The 27,616-nt window shown below is 39.3% G+C and overlaps 1 protein-coding gene across 2 annotated transcripts in view; it reads right to left on the reverse strand.

The window, feature by feature from the left end:
• The window catches only part of tfdp2 (transcription factor Dp-2), a 49,937-nt gene that overhangs the window by 2,318 nt on the left and 20,003 nt on the right, over positions 1-27,616 (reverse strand). For both annotated transcript variants that reach the window (XM_084126749.1, XM_084126750.1), the window contains 9 exons: positions 22,264-22,352; positions 16,039-16,169; positions 15,547-15,594; positions 15,396-15,428; positions 10,376-10,538; positions 9,397-9,543; positions 7,212-7,280; positions 3,267-3,418; positions 2,665-2,831 (listed from right to left, as the gene is read on the reverse strand). In XM_084126749.1, the coding sequence (XP_083982875.1) occupies positions 2,665-2,831; positions 3,267-3,418; positions 7,212-7,280; positions 9,397-9,543; positions 10,376-10,538; positions 15,396-15,428; positions 15,547-15,594; positions 16,039-16,169; positions 22,264-22,352 (999 nt within the window). The remainder of the gene's footprint in view (positions 1-2,664; positions 2,832-3,266; positions 3,419-7,211; positions 7,281-9,396; positions 9,544-10,375; positions 10,539-15,395; positions 15,429-15,546; positions 15,595-16,038; positions 16,170-22,263; positions 22,353-27,616) is intronic.

Consider the following 27,616-nt stretch of genomic DNA (forward strand, 5'->3'; position numbering starts at 1 on the left):
CGTTTCCTGTAGTTTTTCACCAGGTTTGCACACACTGCAGGAGGGATTTTGGCCCACTCCTCCACACAGATCTTCTCTAGATCAGTCAGGTTTCTGGGCTGTCGCTGAGAAACACGGAGTTTGAGCTCCCTCCAAAGATTCTCTATTGAGTTTAGGTCTGGAGACTGGCTAGGCCACGCCAGAACCTTGATATGCTTCTTACAGAGCCACTCCTTGGTTATCCTGGCTGTGTGCTTCGGGTCATTGTCATGTTGGAAGACCCAGCCTCGACCCATCTTCAATGCAAAAACTGAGGGAAGGAGGTTGTTCCCCAAAATCTCGCAATACATGGACCCGGTCATCCTCTCCTTAATACAGTGCAGTCGCCCTGTCCCATGTGCAGAAAAACACCCCCAAAGCATGATGCTACCACCCCCATGCTTCACAGCAGGGATGGTGTTCTTGTGATGGTACTCATCATTCTTCTTCCTCCAAACACGTTAAGTGGAATTATGACCAAAAAGTTCTATTTTGGTCTCATCTGACCACATGACTTTCTCCCATGACTCCTCTGGATCATCCAAATGGTCATTGGCAAACTTAAGACGGGCCTTGACGTGCTGGTTTAAGCAGGGGAACCTTCCGTGCCATGCATGATTTCAAACCATGACGTCTTAGTGTATTACCAACAGTAACCTTGGAAACGGTGGTCCCAGCTCTTTTCAGGTCATTGACCAGCTCCTCCCGTGTAGTTCTGGGCTGATTTCTCACCTTTCTTAGGATCATTGAGACCCCACGAGGTGAGATCTTGCATGGAGCCCCAGTCCGAGGGAGATTGACAGTCATGTTTAGCTTCTTCCATTTTCTAATGATTGCTCCAACAGTGGACCTTTTTTCACCAAGCTGCTTGGCAATTTCCCCGTAGCCCTTTCCAGCCTTGTGGAGGTGTACAATTTTGTCTCTAGTGTCTTTGGACAGCTCTTGGTCTTGGCCATGTTAGTAGTTGGATTCTTACTGATTGTATGGGGTGGACAGGTGTCTTTATGCAGCTAACGACCTCAAACAGGTGCATCTAATTTAGGATAATAAATGGAGTGGAGGTGGACATTTTAAAGGCAGACTAACAGGTCTTTGAGGGTCAGAATTCTAGCTGATAGACAGGTGTTCAAATACTTATTTGCAGCTGCATCATACAAATAAATAGTTAAAAAATCATATATTGTGATTTCTGGATTTTTTTTTTTAGATTATGTCTCTCACAGTGGACATGCACCTACGATGACAATTTCAGACCCCTCCATGATTTCCAAGTTGGAGAACTTGCAAAAAAGCAGTGTGTTCAAATACTTATTTTCCTCACTGTACATACATACATATATATATATATACACACACAGTATATTAGTACTATATAAAAGCCTGATGAAAAATGTGAAAAAAACATACATATACACACACACATGCTGCAAATATCATCATCTTCATCATATATATATATATATATATATATATATATATATATATATATGTGTGTGTGTGTGTGTGTGTGTGTGTATACATTATGTTTTTTTTTCATATTTTTATATGAGGGGCCGTACAAGACAAAATCCATTCTTCTACTCTCACACACATACATTCTCCTTTCACATACATACATTTCTATACGCACACACACACACACACACACACACATTCACCTTTCACATACATACTCACACACATACATTCTCCTTTCACATACATACATTTCTATACGCACACACACACACACATTCTCCTTTCACATACATACATTTCTCCTTTACTAGTGTTGTTGGGTTATTGGTTTGCATGTAAACCCGGACAACAGGTTATTTCAAAAATCTGATCTTTGTGAGTTATCAGCGTACTAGTGTACATGTAAACGTGCTCAATGAGATCTTTATGACAGTATAAGAGAATACTTGCATACAATGCATAAATATCAGTCGTCACTCTATATCTCCTAATAATAATACTTGTTAAAAAAGTATAAACTATCAATCAGATGACAGAAGGCTTGTAGTTGATTGTGTACAACAGGTTTATCAGCAAAGTGTTGATCATGTTGATAATTTAGAGGCTGTAGAAATGTGGGTATCAAACATGATACAGCAGGCATTATAGGGTTAAGCAAGTATCAGCTGCCTAAAAATATTCATTACTGAGTTTGGTGAGTGTTAATTTAGGACTCTGCCAAAGTGTGACTTGCAGATTTTGTGGCAGATGGGGCATGTAGCTACAAACACATCACACTCTCGCTCTGCACTGATCTGTGTGTCTTGTTACTGTCCGCATGGGAGATGAGGGGTGAAACCACAGTACAGTCCTGCATTAACTCCATTTTCTTTTTGTCCTGCTTTATTACACTTGAGAGCTATAGATAATTGGGAGCAGAATAATCCTTTACACAAAGATGACTTTAGTGAAGTGCCTTTTTTGAAGAGACAAAGAAGCCATTTACAATCATGCATTTGCATCAGTAAAATAAAAGCAAGAAGAGGTATTTTAAGATCCATGATAATTACTTAATCTATTCAAACTATATTATCTATCAGAACTGTGATATGTTGATGTTTTGGGAGAGATTCTGTCAGGCACAAGCATTCACACAAGCAAAAATGATTGAAAAGGAGGTTTAAGAGAAGTGTGACGTGAGATACTTACTGGTGACATAAGCCTCCAGAGACTTGGGCACTAGAGATTTGGCCATGTTGAGGTTTTCTGGAGAGCATGTGCCGTTCTCAAGCCCCAAAGACATGCCCATCCGCTTCAGGATCTCAACGTCATCATGGATCTCAAATGTGTTATCAAAGTTAAAGAGGTATTCACACCTGTTTTGGAGGAATGAGTTTGTGTGTTCAGTAAAAGTGTTGATTATGACTCATTTATTCACTTTATATGCTTGAGACATGTAAAACATTCATGTTTCACGTCATTATCGGGTTCTTTGATAATAGAATTGCATATATTTGACGGCATTGCGTGATTGCGTAAACAAACTAGTAAATCGGTTCATCGAAAAGAGCTGTCCGAAAGAACCAGTTTGTGGAAAAGAATCGGACAACCATGAAAATGCTTGTGCTTAAATGAAACTAATATGAAAATGCTAAAAATGAGCGAAAAAAAAGAGCTAAAATGATCTAAAATGCAGTAAAACAGTAATATTGTGAAATTAATCTTTTACTTAAAAAGACGTCAAATAAAAAGAGCACGAATCTGCTCTTTCACCCTGTGGAGGATGTTTCTACAGAAGAGAAATCTCATACTTGTCACTGGAGATGGAGCAGTCGATGACGGTGCGCACGTCTGTGTTGAGAATGATGAAGGGAAGCTGAATGACAGATCCTGGAGGGGGAGTTGACTGGGACGACACTTCGTTGGCCTGGTTCCTCTGCACCAGATTCTTGAAGGCGATCTGCTGCTCGCGGGAAGAGATGCACAATTCACCACACATGTACACAGAGCGTTTCAGCACTTATTAACGTTAAATCAGTCAGTATGTTGATAAATACAAAGCTTTGAGTAGTCGTAGCACTAACATGCATACACAGACGCTAACTCATGTAAGTCTCGGGGTGTGTGGGGGTTGGTCAAAGACTATAACCGAGCCAATGCACTTTAATTTAGCGCTCCAGCAGTCCTCCCAGCTCCAAGACTGCGGCAGTGCAAGTCCTGATCAATATCCCAAGGCCTCCGTGATGAAGTCAGTGATGTGTGGACAGATCAGATGTGATCTGCTGCATCACTTACACTCATCTATAGTATGTACTTTCGGTGTTAATGTCACACATCAACACAAACAGACCGCAGTGATTTCCTGAGACTCTCTGTGTGGGCTTTAATTTGACTGCATGAGATGAATGACCCACCCCATGACTCATTTCACTTTGATGAATCAATAATTGAATGAATCAATAATAGGAGATTGCTGCTTCCCAGCATCTCCTTCCCCCTCTCATCTGCTGCTTTTACTTCACTAACTAGACAAAGATTTTTTTCAGCAGTTTTTGAGTTTCATGTTGCTGATATGTTTTGTAGGGTTGGAGAAAAAAATCTGTGATGCAACGCGATTCGCTATTCAATGATTTAGAATCGATTTGTTTTTTTTCTGTTCATGTACAATGGCCCTTGTGTATGCTAGAGACAGTTGTTTTCTGCTTACTGCAATTGCACACAAACACACACACAAAACAATCAAACAAGTAACTTGCATAAGGTTGAAGCTAAATACAAGGGTGGTCTCATTGCGTTGTGTTGTGAGTATTTGCAACACGTCTGTGTATTTGGATGCGTTGTGAGTATTTGCAACACTTTTGCGTGTTTGGATGCGTTGTGAGTATTTGCAACACGTTTGTGTATTTGGTTGCGTTGTGAGTATTTGCAACACGCTTGTGCATTTGGATGCGTTGTGAGTATTTGCAACACTTTTGCGTATTTGGATGCGTTGTGAGTATTTGCAACACGTTTGCGTATTTGGATGCGTTGTGAGTATTTGCAACACGTTTGTGTATTTGGTTGCGTTGTGAGTATTTGCAACACGTTTGCGTATTTGGTTGCGTTGTGAGTATTTGCAACACTTTTGCGTATTTGGATGCGTTGTGAGTATTTGCAACACGTTTGCGTATTTGGATGCGTTGTGAGTATTTGCAACACGTTTGCGTATTTGGATGCGTTGTGAGTATTTGCAACACGTTTGCGTATTTGGATGCGTTGTGAGTATTTGCAACACGTTTGCGTATTTGGTTGCGTTGTGAGTATTTGCAACACGTTTGCGTATTTGGTTGCGTTGTGAGTATTTGCAACACTTTTGCGTATTTGGATGCGTTGTGAGTATTTGCAACACGTTTGCGTATTTGGATGCGTTGTGAGTATTTGCAACACGTTTGCGTATTTGGATGCGTTGTGAGTATTTGCAACTCGTTTGTGTATTTGGTTGCGTTGTGAGTATTTGCAACACTTCTGCGTATTTGGATGCGTTGTGAGTATTTGCAACACGTTTGTGCATTTGGTTGCGTTGTGAGTATTTGCAACACGCTTGTGCATTTGGATGCGTTGTGAGTATTTGCAACACTTTTGCGTATTTGGATGCGTTGTGAGTATTTGCAACACGTTTGCGTATTTGGATGCGTTGTGAGTATTTGCAACACGTTTGTGTATTTGGTTGCGTTGTGAGTATTTGCAACACGTTTGCGTATTTGGTTGCGTTGTGAGTATTTGCAACACTTTTGCGTATTTGGATGCGTTGTGAGTATTTGCAACACGTTTGTGTATTTGGATGCGTTGTGAGTATTTGCAACACGTTTGCGTATTTGGATGCGTTGTGAGTATTTGCAACACGTTTGTGTATTTGGATGCGTTGTGAGTATTTGCAACACTTCTGCGTATTTGGATGCGTTGTGAGTATTTGCAACACGTTTGCATATTTGGTTGCGTTGTGAGTATTTGTAGCGAGTTTCTGTATTTGGTTGCGTTGTGAGTATTTGCAGCACATGTGCTGTCAAACTGATGAGGATGTACTAATTTGCTGGTGTTTTTTCTATTTGCATGTGTTTTCTTCAGTTGAGCTCTCTCGGCCAACATACAACACAGTCAGTGTGCCTATTGTCTGTGATGTCATCAGTAATAATCAAAAAGCAGCAGCAGGGATTTTTAACAGCGATTAATTAAAAATCTGTCATTGCCGTTGTCTGGAAAACTTTTTAGATACAAAAAGCACTATTTGTTCATTGCTTGTAATGTCTTTCTTTGTTCTCTTTATTTATATAATTTACATATATATGTAACACATGAACCATGAGGCATTTCTATGAATGAGTCAAAAAGACTCATGAATCTGTCTTAAATTCACAAATCAACGTTTGAATTGTCTAACGACTCATTCATAAACAATCAGTTTGAGCACTTTAAGTCACTGAACAGAAAGCCATCACTTTCTTCATGCCCAACTAGAATTTCTTCATGCCCATCTAGAAATTAACAGAATAACTGTCCTTATATACATAGTTCCCACATGACGTCACAACATACGGGCATTTGCCGACCCGGCGCCATTTCTGTGGGCAGAACATTAGACGAAGAAGCTGAAACGAGTTAATTTCGTGATAAAAAGTGAAAATGGTCATCTCCTGCTGGGTCAATGGATGTTCAAATCGTGCCGGAGGTTCAGTTAAATTTGGATTTTACAGTATACCCGTCATTAGACTTCATGAATGTGACAAGACGAAGCTTTTGTCAGAACAACGATGGAGGTTATGGCTGGCGAGGATAAACAGGAAAGAAACTCCCTCAAAACACGCAAGAATTTGTTGTTTTTTATTGCGAGTGTACACAAATATAAGTTAACACTTTGCAGTTTGAATGATGTCCTGTATGTACAAAATGACGAGGTATTAAAAACATACAAAAACAACATTGTTTCCACTGTTCGATCGCGCCCGCGACTCTCTCTCTCACTCACACACACAGACACAGACTGACGCACACACACACATTCCAGCCTTGCCATCTCAGATTATGTCCCTAAAGAACCCGCGTATAAAGTAGTTCCGCATTAACTGTTACATTAATTTGCACGCGAGTTTTATTTATTTTCATACCGTGTATATTCATATTCATGCACATATTTCCAGGCTCGGAATTGCTTACATGTGTTAAAACTCCTAGCCAATACCAGATAATGGTACACATGGATAATACTGTATCTGAGCCAAAGCTGCAAAATCAGTGCTCAGTTTAGCGCATACGGATCCACACCATTTCTGACTGAAATTTTCGCATTGTACCTCTCTCTGTCTTGTGTTAATAGAGTGTCTTTATAATCTCTGTCACTTTGTCTCTTCATGATTTTCGTAACATTATAAATAGGAAGAAATCTTCGAAATTTGCTTGTAAAACCTTGTAAACACAGCAGCTTATGCCCTCAAAGATGGCGTCTCCGGGGAGGTCACGTGACATTAATTGGCCTGTGGGAACTATGTATTGGTGGGGGCTTCCTCTAAAGTACTAAAATGGATGGATAAATGAAGAGTTAAGTGTTAAAGTACCAGAATCGCTAAGTGGAATCAGAATGGGAATCGTTAAATTCATTTTCTACAGATGATTCCCATATGTAGTGCTGTTTGGAATTTTTGCTGCGAGGTCGGAAAGCTTCCCTACCAAAACCTCACACACACACACACACACACACAAACACAAACAGGTGTGGTACAAACCTGTAATATTAGCTCCTCTAGCTGGGCTCTTTTCTGTCGGATTCTTTCCAAACGCTTCTGTTTTTCCAGCTGAAAGATGACCACACACACACACGTAAATATGTACATATCTGTCATGTATTTCTATATTTAGAGTACAGAAACACACAGATAACAGATAAGGTGTATGAGCTGCTCCCCCCACCCTTCCTCTCATCATCATCCTCCATTCACCCTGTGTTTCTGTCTGTCAGGCATCCACAGATGTGACACTAACAGATGGTGTCAGGCTTTACAAACACACACATTGTGTCCTCATTGCCAATGCCTGCTCAAAACTAGACTGGTTAGTATTAAAGTACCTACCTGTGTCTCTATTACATACAAGAACACAAATGATATGGCCCAGATAAAATAAATAATAATAAAAATAAATCTTACTTGATTGTCTTCAGCGAATATGTTCATATACATTACAAAACGCTGAAAACTATCAAATCAAATATACATTTTACGGGTTTACATGCAAATCAATAAACTGGCAATGGACATTAGCATTTATACAAGATTTTGAAATGATCAGGTTGTTCCTCCTGTTACACAGTCAAAGCGAACTGGGTAACAGGCAAAAATCTGTGTGTGTCGATTAGGTTTTGCTTAAAACGTTCATGACCTTTCCTTGATAAAAGAACAAGCTGTTCACTTTAACCAATATTCTGGTTAGTTGAAATCTGAATTAGACAGACAGATATGCCTGTATTAATCTGGATTCTGGGTGCCAAAAACACTGGCAATTTCGCTAAATGACCCCGTCGAAGATAACTGAGAATATTCCAAATCAGTGAATAAACAAGTGTATGTTCAACAATAAAGATTAGTTTCTGTCGACCCGTTCTGTAGTAGTTCAGAGTTTTGCTTGCCCTGTCAGCATTTTCACTGGCTCCACTATAAAAAACGTTATTTTATTTGTAGCCATATATTCTTATATATCTCGATTAAAATTTTAATACTGATAAATATTTTTAATGAAGTTAAAATATTTGTATTAATATTTAATAATACTCATATCATCAAATGTCAATTTCTTTACAAAAAACCAACAAGCAAAAAACTAAATCAATTGATTTGTAATATTATAGCTATAAATGTAACTCTCTGACTGCTATAAATTCATAAAAATACTTGATAGTATATGATGCAAAATATTACCTTTTAATTTAAGTAAACTAATTAGTTTACTGATCTAGGTAACTTTCATCCCATTCAAGCTGATGGTAGATGGTAGTACACAAGTGGTGACAAATTGTAACTACAAATTTAAATTTATGACAAAAAAAACAAACAAACATTAACGTTTGCAAGAAATAAAACACATGTACAAGAATGCAGCACTGGCCCGACCTCTCCGTCAAACAGACCCAAACTCTTTCACACTGTGTGTATGCTGCGTAAAAATATGGGTAAAATATAGGTGAAAATGTAAATTCGCTCTATGCCAGAAGGTGGCGCTTGTGGAAGAGCAGGATTATAGCGTTACATAAAGCAGTGCTGCGCTTATCACTATAGGCATTACATACGCATTATAAACACATTTATTATTTATCAGCAGTAGATCAAAACAATCACTTGGCATAAATGTGGGCTATTTGGTGATAGCAAACTGCTCTAAAAGCAGGTGCACGAAAAAATCTCAACAGCACTGCGTCTTTACATTGAAACATGCAGTGCTGGTATTTCATTGATTAAATCATAGCCATTTAAAGTTTAATTACCACATCTAAGCAATATTGTGATTTCTTGTTTTCCCATCCCCAGATTTAAACCCTCCTGAAATTAAAATCGAGACTTTAAAGTGCCCAGCCCGGTTCAGTTCTCAGCAGGGCTTTGCCAAAAATGGGCTTTTCTATAAAAAGTTTGTTTCTAGAATGCTGTTGTCACTCCCATATATACAAATAATTATTTGTAATTATTAAATTATTTTGGCAAGCTGGTTCGAACTCCCTAAATGAACTCCAAACAACCTTCGTTTTGGCCAGATTTCGTTTGAAATGACGTCCCACGAGTTTGTTTTTCAATTTCGCTTTAAGTATATTGGGGCCTTTAGCCAGAACGCTTAACCGGAAGATGACGCACATGCACATATCTTCTGTGGGATCAATGGGGAGGTCATTTGTGAAAGTGAATGTGTCTTTTCACACACACCCACCTCTAAGTTGCGACACTCTTGGGCTGAGTTGGTGGGAAGGCCAATCCAGCGTATCTCCTTCTTCTCTTTGGAGATGATGTTCATGGCCATCAACACGTTGAGCGCGTCATACACACGCCGGCGGATGTTCTTCTGGTCGTACGCTTGCTGCAAGTGCAAACACACACCATCTATTAATGTCACAAAGCACATGGACATGTGTGATCATCCAGTCCAGTCGCAGCCCAAACCCTTTGCGTCTGCGCTGAAGTCTTTAGACTCTTCGTCTCTCGAAGTCTTTTTACTCTGAGTCTTTGTCCTACTAGCATTCCAGGGCAGAGAGATTAAAAACTGGTGGACTGTCAGAACTAATACCGGAAAATACTCACAACACGCCACTCTCACTCCAGGTAGAAACACTTGTTATGCAATGATCTAAGGCCAGCGTTCAAAACCCAAACCCAAATCTCATTATAAAAGAGATATTATCTGAGATCAACATTAAGTGTCTGTTCCTGCTTATGGTTTTGGGATACGGCCAGACGAGAGGTGGACGCTGTGCAGTGCGACGGGAAGTGCTCAACGTTCTTCGTAAACCACAGGCCGATGAATCACAGCTCATATTAACATGAGAGGCCGCAGGAGGAACCTGTAGAACTTTACCATGTTTTATTGGTCCAGTTCTGTATTATTCTGTTGTGTAAACAGACACTGAGTAAGTGATGGTCATTTAGGTGAGGCATAATGGTAACTCTATGCATATTTCATATCTGAAAGAGTCCAAGACAAGGACAGTCTTTTTAGATCAATATCAAATGGCTCTGTAAGAAAACATTATGTAAAATCCATGACTTTTAAGGCTGAGTGCGGGAGTTATGCACCCAATTTTAATACTTGTGGTAAAGGTTTTTTTTTTTTTTTTTTTATCTCTAAACAGACCAACAGTAAAAAATAATTAGAAATCAAGCTTAAAGTCTCATCACGATCTCGTGGCACTCACCGAGTCGGCGGGCATCAGGCTGCTGGCGTGTGTGAACTCAGACACCAGCTCATCGGCCACCTCGTTGTATGACGTGGTGCCTTTCTTTTGTACCTTCTCACACACCTTCATGGAGAAGTGCCTCAGGCCTTTCCCGTTCTTATCTGCCCTCTTCAATCTCTTACTGCAGAGACAGAGGAAGAGAGGGTCTGTTTGTTAGATGGACAGTACAATAAAGATTGTCAAGGTTAGTAGCATTCATTTTTAATAGAAAGCAAATCAATATTCAACACACACACACACACACATACACACACACATACATACATGCATACATATATATATAAATAAAAATAAATGTTGAATGTTGGTTTCCTTTTAATAAAAAATGAATGCATTGTAGTAAAACATATTATAATACAAAAAAACATTTATACTAGGGGTACGTTCACACAACAACGATATACTAAAAATAGAAAAGTTTTTTCTTTGCATTTTCCATGAACAGACGACAACATTGTCAAAATGATCTCCGTTCACACTGATCCATGAAAATGATTATAAATGCTGTATTATTCATGCCAGGCCAGTAGTTGGCGATGCCACTTTGTAAAGAAACACTACGCGCCTATAGACTGAACATGTAATACACATGCGCCGTTTTCACAAATTCATGTTTTTGTAGTTTACGCAGAGACGATCATGGTATCGTTTTCAAAAACTTGCACTTTGAAACCTATTTTCAAAAGTTTGCATTTTTAGGCCAACAAAACGCTGTTGCGATGTGTACTACATCGCTTTGAGTCGCTTTCAGTGGTTTTGTGTGTAAAACAAGATATTTCTTGTTTATAAATTATTTTTTTCGAATGAGAAAAAAAAAAAAAAAACATTGGATAGGGAAAGCTCTGGCTTCGTGTGGATGTGGCCTTAGGAAGTCTTCTGACAGGCTGTTGTTTAAAGTGGAACCAGCAAACAGCTCTGTTCTCTGTAACTGTAGACGACGCGTTCGAGAGTGCCTTGAGACACTTCTTTCCTGTTACAAATAGCAGATATGTGTTGCACAATCACTTTTCATCCTATATTTCATTTACACCCATCATATCCTATTTGTCATTTGTTGATTCAAGTGTGTGATCCAATATCTCACTAACCAAAACACACACACACAATCTGGCAAAGAGACAGCATGTCCAGGGCTGTGACACTCTTTGTGCTCCCAGCATGCATGTGTGTGCACATTTTCATGTGTGCTTCGTGTTTCACTGGGTCCTTGGCGCTGGGTCGTGTGTCACTGTAGCTCACTGCAAGATGCGTCAAGTTCAACCACAGAGGTGGGAAATCAAGCACACACACGATATGTGTGTGAGAGTGCGAGTGACTGACTCAACGTGACGTCGCCAGCACCACTGCAATGCATACAACCACACTCATTCACTAAACTAATGAAGGACAGAGAGGGACGGTGAACATGTCACAAATAAAACCATAGACTGTATAAAACAATGGACATAGTGTCCGTGACGTCACCCGTTTGTTTCTGAAGAGCATTTTTTAAGCTAAAAGTGGGCGGAGCCGCCGTCGCCATCTTGTCAGCGCGTCACTCCCGGATAAACGAAAATGGGCAAAGAGGCAGATTAGCTCAGGTGACGTGGCGCTAACATACAAACGGCTAGTAGTGAGAGCAGCACTCAAGTGACCACGCCCTTAATTATGCACAACTTTAAGGCTTAATATAATTTAAACAGATGAGTTATACAAAAATTCACAGTTGTCCCCCCTCACAGTTGTCATGAAGGGCAAAATTAGCTATATAGACCAAAACCACTTTTTGTACCGGGCTGTAAACATGTCTTTTCTGCTGTAAAGTTGGGCATATTAACATGGGGGTCTATGGGATTGACTCTCTTTTGCATCCAGTCTCTAGTGGCCAGTCGATGAACTGCAGTTTAAGTCCCTTCCAGAGAGACAGGAAGGTTGCCGCTTGAATAACACAGACAACATGAGAATAAAGCACTAGACTCTAAAAACGAAATAAAACGTAAAGTTGTTACTTTGCAAAACCTAAGATAACTAAAAACAAAATAATATAGCGCATTTCCTATGTACTACCTAAAAAATACTTTTTTTTTGGTTATATACCATTATAACAATTTTAAAAATCGCAATGAAACGTAAGTAGTGATAGACCTTTTCTTTTGTATTGTGACATGTCTCCGAGTGTAACAGTTTATTAAATATGAAAGAAACAATGTAGGAAGAGGGTCTTCCCACATTTTAAGATGTGGGCGTTGCACTTAAAAATGAATGTGAGCTTGCCGTCGATTGTGGAGGGGTTAGGGTTAAAGCGGACTAAATGAGATCTATAACAAGCATTTACAAAATAGATAGGGTGAATTTAAATATCATTCTGACTTGTGCTCACGATGCCAGCAAGCAAAAATAACCATCGCTATCAAATTAAGTATAATTTAAAAGGCCGTGCATTCTGCTATACGCATACGCTAGAATAAAGGTAAAATCTGAAGTATAGTCTGGGCTTTACAGGTACTAGCAGGTTACATAACCCGTCTGTGTACGGATCATTACATTACTACACCGCTGTTCCTCATGCCGTGATGCACCATCCGATGTCGAGTGCATGTGTGCCGCAGAGGCTGTGGTGCGTGCGAGCGCTTGTGAGAGTTAAAACAAAGAGATGGCTCAGGGTTCGATGGTGTGCCAAGTACACAAATGGGAAAAGTCCGGAGGAAAATTCACTCATTCTTTCTCTCTCACACACATGAAAAAACGCCACTGCACTGTGGGGTGAATTACGTAACTGTCGCTCAATGAAGGAGAGAGGTGCGGAGAAACAGGAGGAACACGGGGGAGGGGGGGCGTGGGGGGGGTGCAGTAGCGGCTGATTGGGGTTTCAGTCGTCAGGACAAATTAGTTCCAGACCCCCAGCTCACCAACATTCACCCCTAATTGACTGGAAGTACTGCAATGCTGTAAGAGGGACTGTCACGCAGCTCTGTGTGTGTGTGTGTGTGTGTGTGTGTGTGTGTGTGTGTGTGTGTGTGTGTGTGACTGTGAATATGACACGCATTTACACGTAACATACATGCACACACACACTGGTTTCTGCTTAGCAACAGTGCGGAGATGTGTTCCCCCCTGTGAAGAATATTTTAGCATCAGAGAAATGCAGTCTCAGGACAGAAGAGAGAGAGAGAGAGAGAGAGAGAGAGGGAGAGGGAGAGGGAGAGGGAGAGAGAGAGAGAGAGAGAGAGAGAGAGAGAGAGGGAGAGAGGGAGAGAGAGAGGGAGAGAGGGAGGGAGAGAGAGAGAGAGAGAGAGAGAGAGAGAGAGAGAGAGAGAAGAGAGAGAGAGAGAGAGAGAGAGAGAGAGAGAGAGAGAGAGAGAGGGAGAGAGAGAGAGAGAGAGAGAGGGACAGAGAGAGAGAGAGAGAGAGACAGAGGGCTGGAAAAGAGGAAGTGGAAAGAGAGGAGAGGAGAGGGGGAGGGACGTTCATCTGACCTTTCGCAGGAGAAGACACATCTGCCAGAATGCAGCAAAAACGAGGAGAGTCACAGAAGGGTAACGGTCTGTGTCTGTGTCTGTACTGTGAGCAATTCAAAGAAACACTAGAAATAATTCACGGGGGCCTAAACAGGAAATAACTATCAAACTGGAATATAAAATTGCAAATATTTAGTGATTAACGATGAAGTGACCATATTCAAACAGGTTTCCCGAATGCTATCTGTAAAATTTTAACAAACTAATTTTTAAAGGGTAACATTTTTACTGAGTTACAACTCTACTCTAATTAAAATCAACTATTTGTTTCTGTAATTTGCCCTATATTTATATTTACTCCTTTATTATTTAATACATGTATAATATATGTATTAATAATATAATAAAACTCGATATGAAAATCCCACATTCCATTTACAGTTAGTCTTACCACAGTAAATCCATGGTAAATGTTAGTGATTTGTGGATTGAACAGTATTCTGAACTGAATGTTGAGAATGTCAGCTCTGGCTTTTAATTCGTTTAAATCACCAAGACATTTGTGCCTGTATCATCACTGGTGAGCGAGTAAACGCACTTGTTCTGAGCTCGTACTGTGCTGTCCTTTGGGCAGAGATAATAAATGGTGCGTCTGTTTCGTTCCACTTCTGGCGCGTTTAATGTTTCTCATAAGCAACACAAATGCCAGTGCTTGTCAGTTTTCACATTTTATTTCGCTCACGGTTTACAGCAAAACCTGGCCTAAAATCTTGCTGACACTGTGAAACTGCATGATTTGTGAATTATATGTGGTGGGCCATTTAACATTTTGATAAACAAGGTGCGGGCCATTTAAAATTCATCCCCGGGACGTGTTTGGCCCGCGGACCGGACTTTGGACACCCCTGCCCTAGACAGTCCCGCTCCAAACCCTTTGAGCCGATGTGGCAGCCAAGCTTTTATAATATTTAAGCCCATTCAATGTTCAAAATGATGGCTTTCAATTACACTGTAATGTCGAATGGCTATAATTACTTATTTATATTTGTAAAAGCAAATATTTAGATAAACACTGAAATATATTGAGGATTATGTGTAGTGATATGGACAAGAACTCGATGAACTCCTGAACAAATGTCAGCATGAACCAAACAGACGGGAACACATTCAGTAGTGTAGGGGAACGGCACACGGGCACTCGCCGAAAGCACAGGCTCCTGTGAAATCTAGCACACACTACTGACGTCAGAGCTCCTCAGTGAGAAATAATGTTCAATTAAGAGAGAGAAGCAGCTGAAGCAGGGCTTGACAGTGTGTTTTATGTTAGCAGAGAAGCTCATTAGGGACACGGGGGCTCTGAAACACAACTGGGGTGTGCAGCTGTGATCCTCCACTGTCCTGCTTAACATCTGAGCCTCATAAATCCTAGTGAGACTGCGGCTCTCTTTCTCTCGCACACACACTTATTTGTCTCATGGGCACATCCATTCAAAGACGAGTGTGTCTATTGATCCCAGCGTCCCTCAACACAACTCACTTACCTAGACGAGGAGTCACTCAAACACAGTCCGTCCCTGCAAAACACATGTGAATATTTATATTTATTCATCTCTCTTTCTTCTAATCCTCTTTGATACATTCACAAAAATCGTTTTAAACATGATTTTAAAAGTGTGAAAACAGATGCCCCACCTGTCTGAGTAATAGGGATCAATGTAGTCATGTGTCCTTTTTTTGTTCCTAACAAAGGGAAGGCCACAGTTAGTCAACAAACACACACGGTTGAGTTCGCCAAATAACCACTGTGTAATTACTGTGTGATTTCATGTAATATTCTAATTTTTTGAAATCCTGTTTTCGTGGGTTTTATGAGCTGGAAGCCCAAAATATGTTGAAATCGTTTAAGTTGTGGGCCCTGAATCTATAATCTATGGAAGTTTAACGTTTTGAATGGAATTACAGAAATAAATAAACTTTTCCATGATATTGTAATTTTTTTGGAAAGGGTCTGTACATCTGAATTTTAATCGGTAAAATATCTCTGGCTTATGTAAGGTTTTAAAGTTTACAAATGCTTCTCCAAACTCAAGCAGAAAACAAATCCCCATCAGTTCATACGAGGACATCAGAGTGCCATAGGAGCGCTTCATTCCCATTACAATCAGTGCGGTGCACGTGGCTCACCCCGGGGTCCATTCGTTGCCCTCGGGAGGGTGTGCCTGAGTAACCATTGCAACCGGTGTCGTGTGCGGCGTAAACGGGCTGCCGATGAGGATTCCTCCAGGGTGAGACACTCTCTGCGGTGTGCTTAAAATCTACAGAAAGGAAAGAAAACAATGTAAGGTTATGCAAATTATAACTGAAGATAGTTAGGTGACAAGTTAAGACCGGTAGAGAGTAGGTTCATGTTAGTTTTGGCAGTCAGCCCCTCCTGGTGGATACCATTATGGGAAAAACATGTTTCTCCATCCAGGTTGTGTACTTCCAGTGAACAACTGCCACTGAGATGAAAGAGAACGCTAACGGGTCGATTTCTAAAGGTACAATAGACGTTTTGGCGACCTCCACTGTGGTGTTGCTGACAGACACTAGCATGTTCTCATTCATCCCGATGTACATGAGTCCCTGATTTATCTCCAGCGCTCTCCCTCTGGATCTCTCCTCATGCGAGTGTGTGCTGCAGCCCCAGGGGAGCAGACGCGCCTCAGCAAGGACACCCTCATCCATCACCGCACCCATCATCCTCCTCCTGGCCCTCTGGATGTACTCAGAGAGGCTCGCTACCATACATCTGGTACATTATGAGGTGCGTATGAGATGCATAATATCAAAACTTTGTGGTATAAAACACACCCGATCACAAACAAAAAAAATGTTTCACCAAAACGTGCAGTAAATGGCATATTGCACTGTGTACTGTATACCAGTGGCGAAGCTACAGATGCGCTTCATTTTCCAAATAGATGTGTGAAATAATTTCATAAACAATAATTATCTTATCGCACTATATTTATTTAGTTAAAGGAATTATTAAATGGACGTTTCCATGGTCCGCTGCAGGCGATGTCCCAGCTTTTCCTCTCCCTATCGGTGCATATGAATGTTTTATGTTTTATGTTTTATGAATGCCCGTCACCTTGAGCGTTTCTGGTCTCGCACCTGCTGTATCCCACAATGCCTTGTGTTCAAATCTATTTCCAGTGAGATGAATGGGCGATGAATCGTATAGCCATTTTTTTTTTTTTTTTACCTACCATGTCATTAAACTTACATTTTTCATATTTAAATACAAAACCTTATGTTTTATTTATAACATGCTACCTGGAATCTGATCATCTGACAAACTGATTTAAGTATGCAGTATAATGTCTTACGGATAAAAATATATATATATATATCGTGGCCACGAATTAAGAATCATTTCATTCGTTTTAATTTGTTAACTCATTTTAGGAAATTGTGGCCACTTTAAACTACTTTGTTCCCTTGTTTTGATTTAATTAAATTAGATTTACTAAATCAGGAGAACAAATTATTATAACGAACGTACAATTTACTTAAAACGCCCTGTAAGTCGACCACAATATATGTTTTTTTCCCCTCATGTCATGTGTGAGTCTCCGTACATGTCAGTGTTATTTTAGTATTATTGTTATATTTATGAATATTTTGAATGAGCTTTTATTTTTATATTTTCAGTTTTCATTTTAGTTTAAGTTTTAGTAATGGTGTTATGTGCTTTTGTCATTTAATGTGTATATATATATATATTTTTTACAGTTTTAGTTAACAATAACAAGACTGAGTCATGTGACAACACTGTAGCATACTATTTAAAATGTATATCATGTGATAGTTTGATGGAAGTATGCAGTGTGCACTCTGCAGTGTGCAGGAAGTTCAACATTGTTACGTCTTGTTTTCTCGCACCGCTTGAAACGCTGCACGGGTGACACTGAGTGTGGAGGACGTAACTGTGAGATCTACTGAGTCGGAAAGGAATCTGTGTGTAAGTGTGCCACACATCTCTGTAACGAGTGAGTGCGGGTCCTAACGAGGGTCTTTAATAAGCTCATTAGCAGAGGTGCGGGCACACAGCGCGCTTGTTCTCCTCTGAGCCTCTGCTTTCATGCTTTCGGCCCTTCCGCTCTGCCGTCAAACACGAGGACTCGTTGTTTGGTGAAGGGTGTCGTTTCCGCACCTCTAGCGGCACTAAAACACAACTGCAAAAATAATGTCTGCTTCCAAACAGGTTTCCCATGCAGCCCTACTGCCATTGTTGAGACAAACAGGGTCCCGGAAATCACATGTTAGTACATGCAAACAAAGCATGAGTGTTTGCACTCTTCAGGAAGTCAACCTAACAATTGCTTAATTGCAGGTTCCTATTGAGCTAGTATAGAATGACATATTTTAGCACTGAAAAAAAATTCAATGTATGCATTTACACAGAAGACCCTTCCTGATAGATGTTTACTGCAGCGTTGTTGTCAAACTTCAGTTCATCAGGGTCTCTCTCTCTCCAACTTCCTCCCCTTTCATCAGTGTCTTTCCTCCCTTTAAACTCTATTGTGCGAGTCCATCTCTTCAACATTCCTTTCTTTTGTTCTGCTGAGCGCAGCCATACTGACCCGTAAACACCCTCCTCTTCCACCCCTTCAGTTTCCCATTGTCCATGTACAGCAGACAAGCACATGTAAATCACTGTTCTCTGAAGTCTCACTGCCCACTACTGGCTACAGAACGAACTGCAGCACAACCGTCCCATCTTCAAACACAGGCAGCTCCAGTTTGTGAACGGGATGGGTGTAAAGTTAACACTTTTTGTTTATTTATCGGTAGCACTGTACAATAAGGTCTCTTTAGTTAACATTAGTTGTCATTAACCAACACTGATAATGAGCAATATATTTGTTACAGCATTTATTCATCTTTGTTAAAGTCAGTTAATAAAAATACAACTATTTTCAGCTGATGCAAGCTCAGGTCTATTAAATAATATTAACAGATACAACTTTTAATTGTATTAATGTATTAGTAAATGTTGAAATTAACCTAATTTGATCTGATTAATCCGATTAAAACATAAATGGCAAATGTGACGACAGAATTGAGATGTTCGATTCATTTTTGGTGAATAGATATTTATTACAAAGTTTATTTATATCATAGCATAAATATAAATATTCCTCATTGTGTTTAGCAGATTTACTGCATTTTACTTCTAGCATTCAAGATGCAAGATTTTCAGTCTGCTTTGGTCAGAATTACGGTTCCTCTGAACCGTTTTAAACCATTTCAAAATGAACATAAATGCTCATGAAAATAAATGTGATGAAGTTTTACCAACTGTTGCCAATGGCGAATATAATTAATTGCTGTTGCTCTTTAATTTTGTCACTTTTGTAACCATTTAAGTCAGTCTGGAGTAGTGTTGCAAAGGGGCTGAACATTTCCGGTCAATTTCCGGAGACTTTCCATTGGAACTTAATCTGGGGAATTTTGGAAATATTCCAAGTTGGAAACTTAAATGGAATTTATGGGAATTAATTGGACATTTGCGGAAATGTATATAAACTGTATCATATACAAACATAAATATAAACATTTTGTTATAGTTAAGTAGCAGGCATGTTAGTTGTTGTTTTTATTGAATATTGATACATTTTTTAATCTTTAATTATTGATATATTTAGTAATTGTTATGCATGTTATTTATTTGAGTGTAACATGATCCTTCTGAAATCATTCTAATATGCTGATTTGATACTCAGCTATTAACAATGTTGTGTATTGATATTAAGCAGCACAACTGTTTATTAGAATGATTTCAGAAGGATCATGTGACACTCAAATAAATAACATGGGATCATGTGACACTGAAGACTGGAGTAATGATGCTGAAAATTCAGCTTTGCCTTTAAAGGAATAAATGACACTTTACTATATATCCCCACAGAAAACAGCCTTTTTAAACTGTAATAATATTTTACAATATTTTGTCCTGTAATTTGAATGCACAGTGCATGCAGGGTGTGTTAAGTGAGTAGTGAGTGAGTGATTGAGGAATATGAGTAAAAACGCAGCTGAAATTGTTTTAACCAATATTTTGCTGCAAGATTATTATTTTTTTAACTACATGTAAGTACCCTGTGTTATGAGCCTGAGTCATTTGCTCATTGCTTCCATTCTGTCCTGTGTATTATTGTCTCAGTTTCTGTGCATGTGCTTGTTTGTGTTACAGGTGGGCGGTATCTGGTGATAATTTGTTGGAGGCTGCGATTGGTTCTCCTCCACACCGGATCCAGATATAAGGACCACCCCAAACACTCAACAGAGGCCACTATTGTGCCATCGTTGATCGTGAACTACTTCGCTATTGTTTTGTATCATCATCATCATCGTCTAGTCTAGTCTAGAGTGTCGTATCAGAGAAATTGTAAATGTTTCTTTGAGATTGTGATTTGTGATTTTGCACCTCTGTTTATCCTTGTTAACTGACCCACGCCTGTTTGACTACGATACTGCATTGTTTGCTACCTACTTGCACATTTATCTCGTGTAAATATTTTTGTATATATTTTTGCCAAATTAAGGGAGGTAGAGGGTTTGACGCCATTTTATTTTGTGTATCTTTTCACATTGTTTTTGGTTTAGGGAGGGTAGGTAAGTTTAAATTCTATTTTGTTTTCTTTCTTTTTTAGGAATTGTAGAGGGTAAACAAAAGATTGTTTTTGTTTATTATGTTGGGCTTGTCTGCCCCTGACGCTAAACCCCTTTGGAAATAAACGTATTTTTTATTTATTTTTATTTCTACTATTTTTATTAGTGAGAATCATTCCTATTCCTGTTACGGGCGACCCCTAGCGGTCGTAACCCCTGTTTAAAGGTCCCATGACATGAAATTTTCACTTTCTGAGGTTTTTTAACATTAATATGAGTTCCCCTAGCCTGTATATGGTCCCCAAGTTTCTAGAAATTTTAATCGGTGTAAATCGAGCTTTTGCTTTCTTTCTCTGCCTTTGAGAAAATGGAAGCTCAACCGGGCTGATCTTGAATCTCCTCCTTATGACGTCATAAGGAGAAATGTTACCTCCCCTTGCTCTGCTTTGCCCGCCCAGAGAATATTTCTCGCCCATGAGAAAGTGAGCTAGGAAGTAGGAACGCGCGCGCACGATTTTAGTTTGTCCACGAGAGATATCATGGCTTTTGAGCGAGCGAAGCATATTAATTGCTCAATAATTGGATGTACAAATGAACACCAAAGGGACAATACAGAGCTGGGCTTGCTGAAAGTCTGAAACTAAAGTCTGGATCAGTACCAACTCTCTTTGGCTCAGCTAACGTTACACACCTCGGACAAGTAAGTCAACTAATGATATATAAGTGTTGCTTTACTGTTTATGGTTACCTAGATTGTTACATGTAGAATGTGGCTGTAACATTAGCTATGCAGTTACTTGCGCTAATGTAAAGGTAGAGAGCATCAAGTATGTGTGTGAATACACACACTGTAACACGAGTGTTGTACACTTCTTTGTTATTTGGATAACCGTTTTCCTGTTGGTTATATGGCGCGCGCGATATCCGCATTTCAAGATCGCAGAGCTTGATGTAATTGTAATAAGATAAATTACAGACGTTACAGATCTCTCATGAAAAGGCAACAGTAGGTTAGCGTTAGCTACATGATAATAACTGTAAACCATCCGAATAAAGTACCGTATCCAGACATAATATTTTAAACTAACCATTCGGAAACGTCCTGCTGGAGCCGCTGAGTTGCAACTTCTTCATCCGTTGCTTCTCCATCTGGATCAGATTCTGGGTCAAACTGAAATGCTTGAACGACTGCGTGTCTTCGTGCCATTGCAATATATCCAACGTAAACATGCATGGTACCGTTGCGCAAGATGGTCAAGGCCACACCCACCCTCCACCTTGCGCCGCCTTTCTCCTCCTCATTAGTCTTTAAAGCTACAGACACCGAAACGGCCCGTCTGAAGGAAGCTCATTCTGGGACTGGCTTGTAGTGGCTATAATTCTGCACCGAGGCTGAATTTTTGGAAAGAGATTTCAGATACAGTACTAGGGACCACTAAGGCCTATATTAAAGGCTACAAAAAGTAGTATGTCATGGGACCTTTAAGTACATTTAAGGCTAACCTGCAATTTTGCAAATTCCCAGTTTATTCCCATTAATTCATATATATTCCCATTAATTCCCGTTTATTCTCATTAATTCCCATGGAAAGAGTCCAGCCATGAAAATTCCCGGAATGTTGCAACCCTAGCCTGGAGCAACTACAGCCTTAGATTTGAGTGTTTGAGAGATTATGAAGTGCTGCTTGTTTACATGCATTTAAAGACGTGTGTGTGTTTGTACACTGGTGTTGGTGTGACACTGACCATCTGGGCTCCCACATTTGAATTGACCGTTCCTAGTGTGATCTTGGCGGCTGGGCTGTAGCTGGACGGCGTTACCAGGGAAATGTGGCCTGCAAACACAAACACAGTCAAGCTGATGTTCACAAATAAGAGCTGGGAGTTTCTGAAAGGAAAAAGCATTTCACAGACAAGCAGAAGCTTGAATGGATCCCAGCTTTGACTGAATGGAAATGGTGATTTGCTCACAAATTAGAGCTCTCAAGCTGATTAAGTTTTACAGGCTGTAAGCAAACTATAAATGCGATTCACATTACTTATGTGCAGTGAAATGTACCATTAAAATAATTCTGCCTATTCAACAGCATCAGTCCTGAAAATGACTACTTAATGTTGAATCACGCTGGTCAATAAGCAATTTATAAGGCTCAAAATGTAAAAAGGCTCAAATGTATACATTTTATAATGTAAATTTGGTTAAACGCGCACACCATCACAGACATAAGTTCTGCCTCTTATGCCTATTATGATGCGGGGCATGTTTTCAAACTCTATGGGGCAAGTTGTCACAGATGAAATATGTCATCAAACCGTCTATTATAAGCTTTGCAATAAAAAGTAGCCTAAAACAATTATGAAACACAACTGATGAATCGAAACATTGTTCCTTGTATCAAATCAAACTGAATTATTTATACATTAGTCAAACAGATTTGATATCTTGCATTGTTTCTCAAGTTCAAATATAAATGGGTGGCCCTAAAAAAAGTATTTGGACACTTGAGCCACATAAAATTATGAATGCTGTTGCTTTAGATACTGATGCTATTAAACTGAGTGGCGTTTAATTAAAATAGAGTTATGAAGACACATTTCAAGCAAAACAACATTTAGACAAAATGTGTGTGTGTGTGTGTGTGTGTGTGTGTGTGTGTGTGTGTGTGTGTGTGTGTGTGTGTGTGTGTGTGTGTGTATTTTTGAGAATCAAATTTGATACATCAGGCTTTTGTCTCATATAGTATGATATTTTATCTATTTTATTATGCAAAAATATGCAGTTTGGTGCAGTTGCTGAAATTTATATTGCCAAGATGAAATTATGAAAGCTTAATGTAAATCAGTTTATAACAGTATAGCAGATACTTACATAAAATGCATATAAATATCAGCCGTCACTCTATATCTCCCAATATTACGTCTTAGCAAGACGATAGTTCAATGCTTAGTTTCATGATCAAAGCTCTGTAGTTGTAAAATGTATGATGTACTGCAATATAATGATGATTGAGAGATGAACAAATGTTCCTCAAAAGCCTGAGGGAACGTGTTTGATGTTCACATTTCAACATGATTTTTCGAAAAAATGATGGATAATCAAGTAAACGTAAGCTGATTCAGCCCAGTGAGTGTTTATTACTACAATATAATATTACTTAAATATTGCTAACAATATAAACGTGATTCTTACATTTACTACAAGAATCTGTAAAGACTTCACAGAATAAAGACACAAACTATTTTTTTCTTCAATTGTACTAAAGGCCTTTGCCTTGATCAATCAGACGACAGAAGGCTTGTAGTTGGTGTACAACAGGTTTTTCAGCAAAGTTTTGATCATGTTGATACTTTAGAGATCTTTGTGTATCAAATATGGCACATTAGGCTTTATGGGATTGATGTGATGAACTACTCTGCTCCAGTGTCAACATGAGAAGAGAGGACTTCACACATCCACACACAAGCACTGCAATATCAGCTGGTTAAGAGTCATTGCAAAACATCTCTAAGAGGTGAAGTTGGTTTTGAGGAAAGCACTAGCATAAATGTATTTGCAGATATCATCCAATGCAACAGCATCAAGACATGTTTAAATGACGCTGAAGGGTCCAAATACTTCTTGAGGCCACTGTTTAACAGTGGTTTTCAGTGATTTCCATCATGAATATCCCCTTTACACCCCAGGAAGAGACGGTTGCGTCTGCGGGATCAGACTGAGAGCGAGGGAAGGTTACAGTATGGAGATCGAGGGCAAGACACTTCTGAAGAAAAGAAAAATCCCGAAATGCTTTCTTTTGAATAGAGATGCAAATCATGTAAAGGTTGTGGCATATCAGATGCAAAACCATGCAAATGGGCCTTGAAATCACGCACAAACACGCAATAGTGCGAACACACCCTGAACTGTGGGAATGAGACGACATGCCAACAATCCCACACTATGCTTGCCTGCTTCCCACTCAAACTTGGTCAAATCTTCCAAGCGTCTGCATCACAGCGGCCCGTGACGCTCACAGTGTGTCTTTGTCCATCTACAGCTGCGCTTACAATGTTCTCTTGACTTTATGCACCAAACACCAATACAAAGCAGTTTTCTTACTTTTCATAAAGTACAACAGCAGATGTGAAATGAAATGTAGTCATGATTGCCTCTCTAAAAGAATGCTACCGAAAGTGACCAATCATAGTGTGTCTCAATCAGCTTCCTGAGGCCTTGTCCATAGTACTACGTTTTCATTTGAAAACGCATCTTTTTCTCTCCGTTTTGGTCTTCCGTCCACACTGAGACGCGTTTTTAGCAACGAAAACAAAGCTTTTTGAAAACGCTCTCCAAAGTGGATACATCTGAATACGCCGGTTTCATGTTGTCGAAAATCTAGACTGTGAAAACGGAGGAATTTGAAAATGATGACGCAAGTTTAGTCATGTGACACATATTGAACCCATAGATATTCATGTTTATACTGATATTGTGAGCGTTTTGAAACGATAACTCTGTTTTCAAATCTATCCGGATTAATGTAGTCGTGAATCAGTATATCGTGTACACTAATTCGGGCACTGGTGAGGACAGTCAGGATCCTGGCTCACTACACATCGCGGGCATTGTGGAACTTTTTGAGGAGTGAATGTTTGTGACGTAATGCTGCTTTAACTGTTGGGAAGAAGTCTGCTGTGGAGCTCACAGGCACAGCAAAAGTTGGTACATCACTATAATATTAACCCTTTGAGGCGTTCGATCACACTGGTGTGATCAGAACGGTCAGTGCATCACGTGATCAGCTGCTAAATTCAAACGTGCTTTGGCTGGTGCTGGCGCTGGCGCTTACTTGTATTTCAGGAGAAGTGGATGAATTTACGTGTTGTAAATCTGACGAACTAGCATGGCGGTGCCCATCACGCGTTATAGATCAACTAACAGGATCATCATAAAGGTTTTTTTAAACGACGAAACACATTCACTTACATGTATTTGAGAATTGTATTTCAGGTAGTTGATGACATAGCCAACAAGTTTTATAAAACATTTTTAATAAAAAAGGACAAACGAAATAAGCAATACATGTGTCATACAGCGCTATTGTGGTTGCGATGTGTCACGGGACAAGTATGACGTGTTGCCATGGAAATAATAAGGTGATACGTTCTAAAAATAACGGTGGGGGTCAGACAGAATATTTTAAGCGAACGTGATTTGTATAAAATTACACAAAGAAGTTCATAACACATTTTTAAGGCCAAATATGTGTTTCACATATTCATTTAAATGGTGGCTGTCATAAAAAAATGACATATTTATTCAAACATACATTAAATAAGTTAAATAAAAATACAATGAATATGCAATATGATGCATATATTTAGCAAATGCTCTATTTTTGTAGCTGACTAATGAGATTTTGGACATTGAATGGCTTTTCTGAGGTTAATGTAAAATGATACAGATTTTGGTAAGTTGAACGGTCTCTTTCAGCATTCCTTCTGATGTTCATTCATCTTTATTTTGTGCTGTAACTTAGTAAAGTGAAAGAGATGAAACTGAGACGCTACAACGATTTGTTGCGGCAAAACGGTATTTACGGTTTACATTCTGTAAATAATATTGACAGAATTTGAAAGCCGAGACTTTGTTTCATATCAAAAGTAAGAAAGCACAAAGCTTATTGCGATTTATTGGATGGGAGGCACAGTAAAAAAAAAAAAAAAAGTTCATTCATCAACTGAAAACAGCATAGATTAAGAGGTTAATTATTGGGATTTAAGAGATAATGGTTCTTCAAAATGAGAATCGATTAAAACAGAGAAGTCGATATTTTTAACCCAGCCCTACTATTTATTTTACTTATTAGAAGTCAGTGTTTAAACTAAACATGTTTATAAGTGTTTCGGTCTGAATAATTGACACACACAAAAAACAAACAAATGTCAAAACAGACATATGAGCGTTAACTTCAAAACTTCTGAATAACTTCTGTCATAGGATAGTTAGCATTTTGCAGACAACCTCTCAAATTTCATTCAAGACAAACAAGAACGAATGCTGTTTGGTTTCATTGACATAAAACTTGGTGTGACATACAAATATACACAAACACAAATTAAATTAAGCAAATATTATGCAACATTCACTTTTACATGGTATATGTTTGAACATAAATGTGTGTATAAACAACCACCCTATAATGGTAAAAATCCACCCACTAATTTTATAATCGCCATAAATCAGAAATGGTGCATAAAAGGAGCTGTCCCAGTGTTCTGCCTAAAGTGACGTCACATTAGATCAAGCCCCACCCATGACTGGTGACGATCTCCGCCCTATAAACAAAGAGTGAGCCACACACAGTCCGCCATGTTCATCTCCTCGCTAGACTAGCTAATTATATAATGTATACGCTACTAAAGATTATAACTGGCTGTAATAATGAACACAAGTCTTCAGAAACTCCCAGCATCTGAGCCACTGGGGACGCAGTGGATTCATTTCATTTATGAAGTGAATGTGTCCAAGAAATTAGCTGAATTCGTATATGTTTGTGCAAATCATTTTACACACGGACAGCTTTCCAAACGAGGGTCAGTACGACGCAGGATTTGCACAAAAGTTGATTCGCAGAGATGGATCAATACCAACTGTTCGTAATCCAATTTCATACCCAGAACAGGCAAGTATCGCACTTTACATTTAGTGAATGTTTGAAAATTGCCTTTCTGGATGTGCTTGTACGGCTTATGTAGGTAAAGTTACCAAATTGTCTCTGACAAATTCTAAAAATGACTTCTTGAGTCTCTCCATCAGTGTCTGACTCCGGTTTGAGCATGTAAGGCTGAACACCGGTACTGACGATTTCAGACTTGTTGGCTGCGTGAGGCTATTCGGTTTTGTCGTATCCGAAGCATGAGCTGTAAAGGCACAGCCCTCTTCTGGGAAGCAGCAGCTCATTTTAATTTAAAGATACACACACGAAAACAGCATGTTTTTGCTCCAACCCAAATAGGGCCATTTACGGCATGCAATAATATATGACCTGTGGGGTATTTTGAGCTGAACTGCTTTGATTACTTCCTGTGAGCGACAGTTTGCTGGAGGGAAATGATG

This window comes from Abramis brama (assembly GCF_963993115.1).
Source record: "Abramis brama genome assembly, chromosome: 10".
Classification (NCBI taxonomy): Eukaryota; Metazoa; Chordata; class Actinopteri; order Cypriniformes; family Leuciscidae; genus Abramis; species Abramis brama.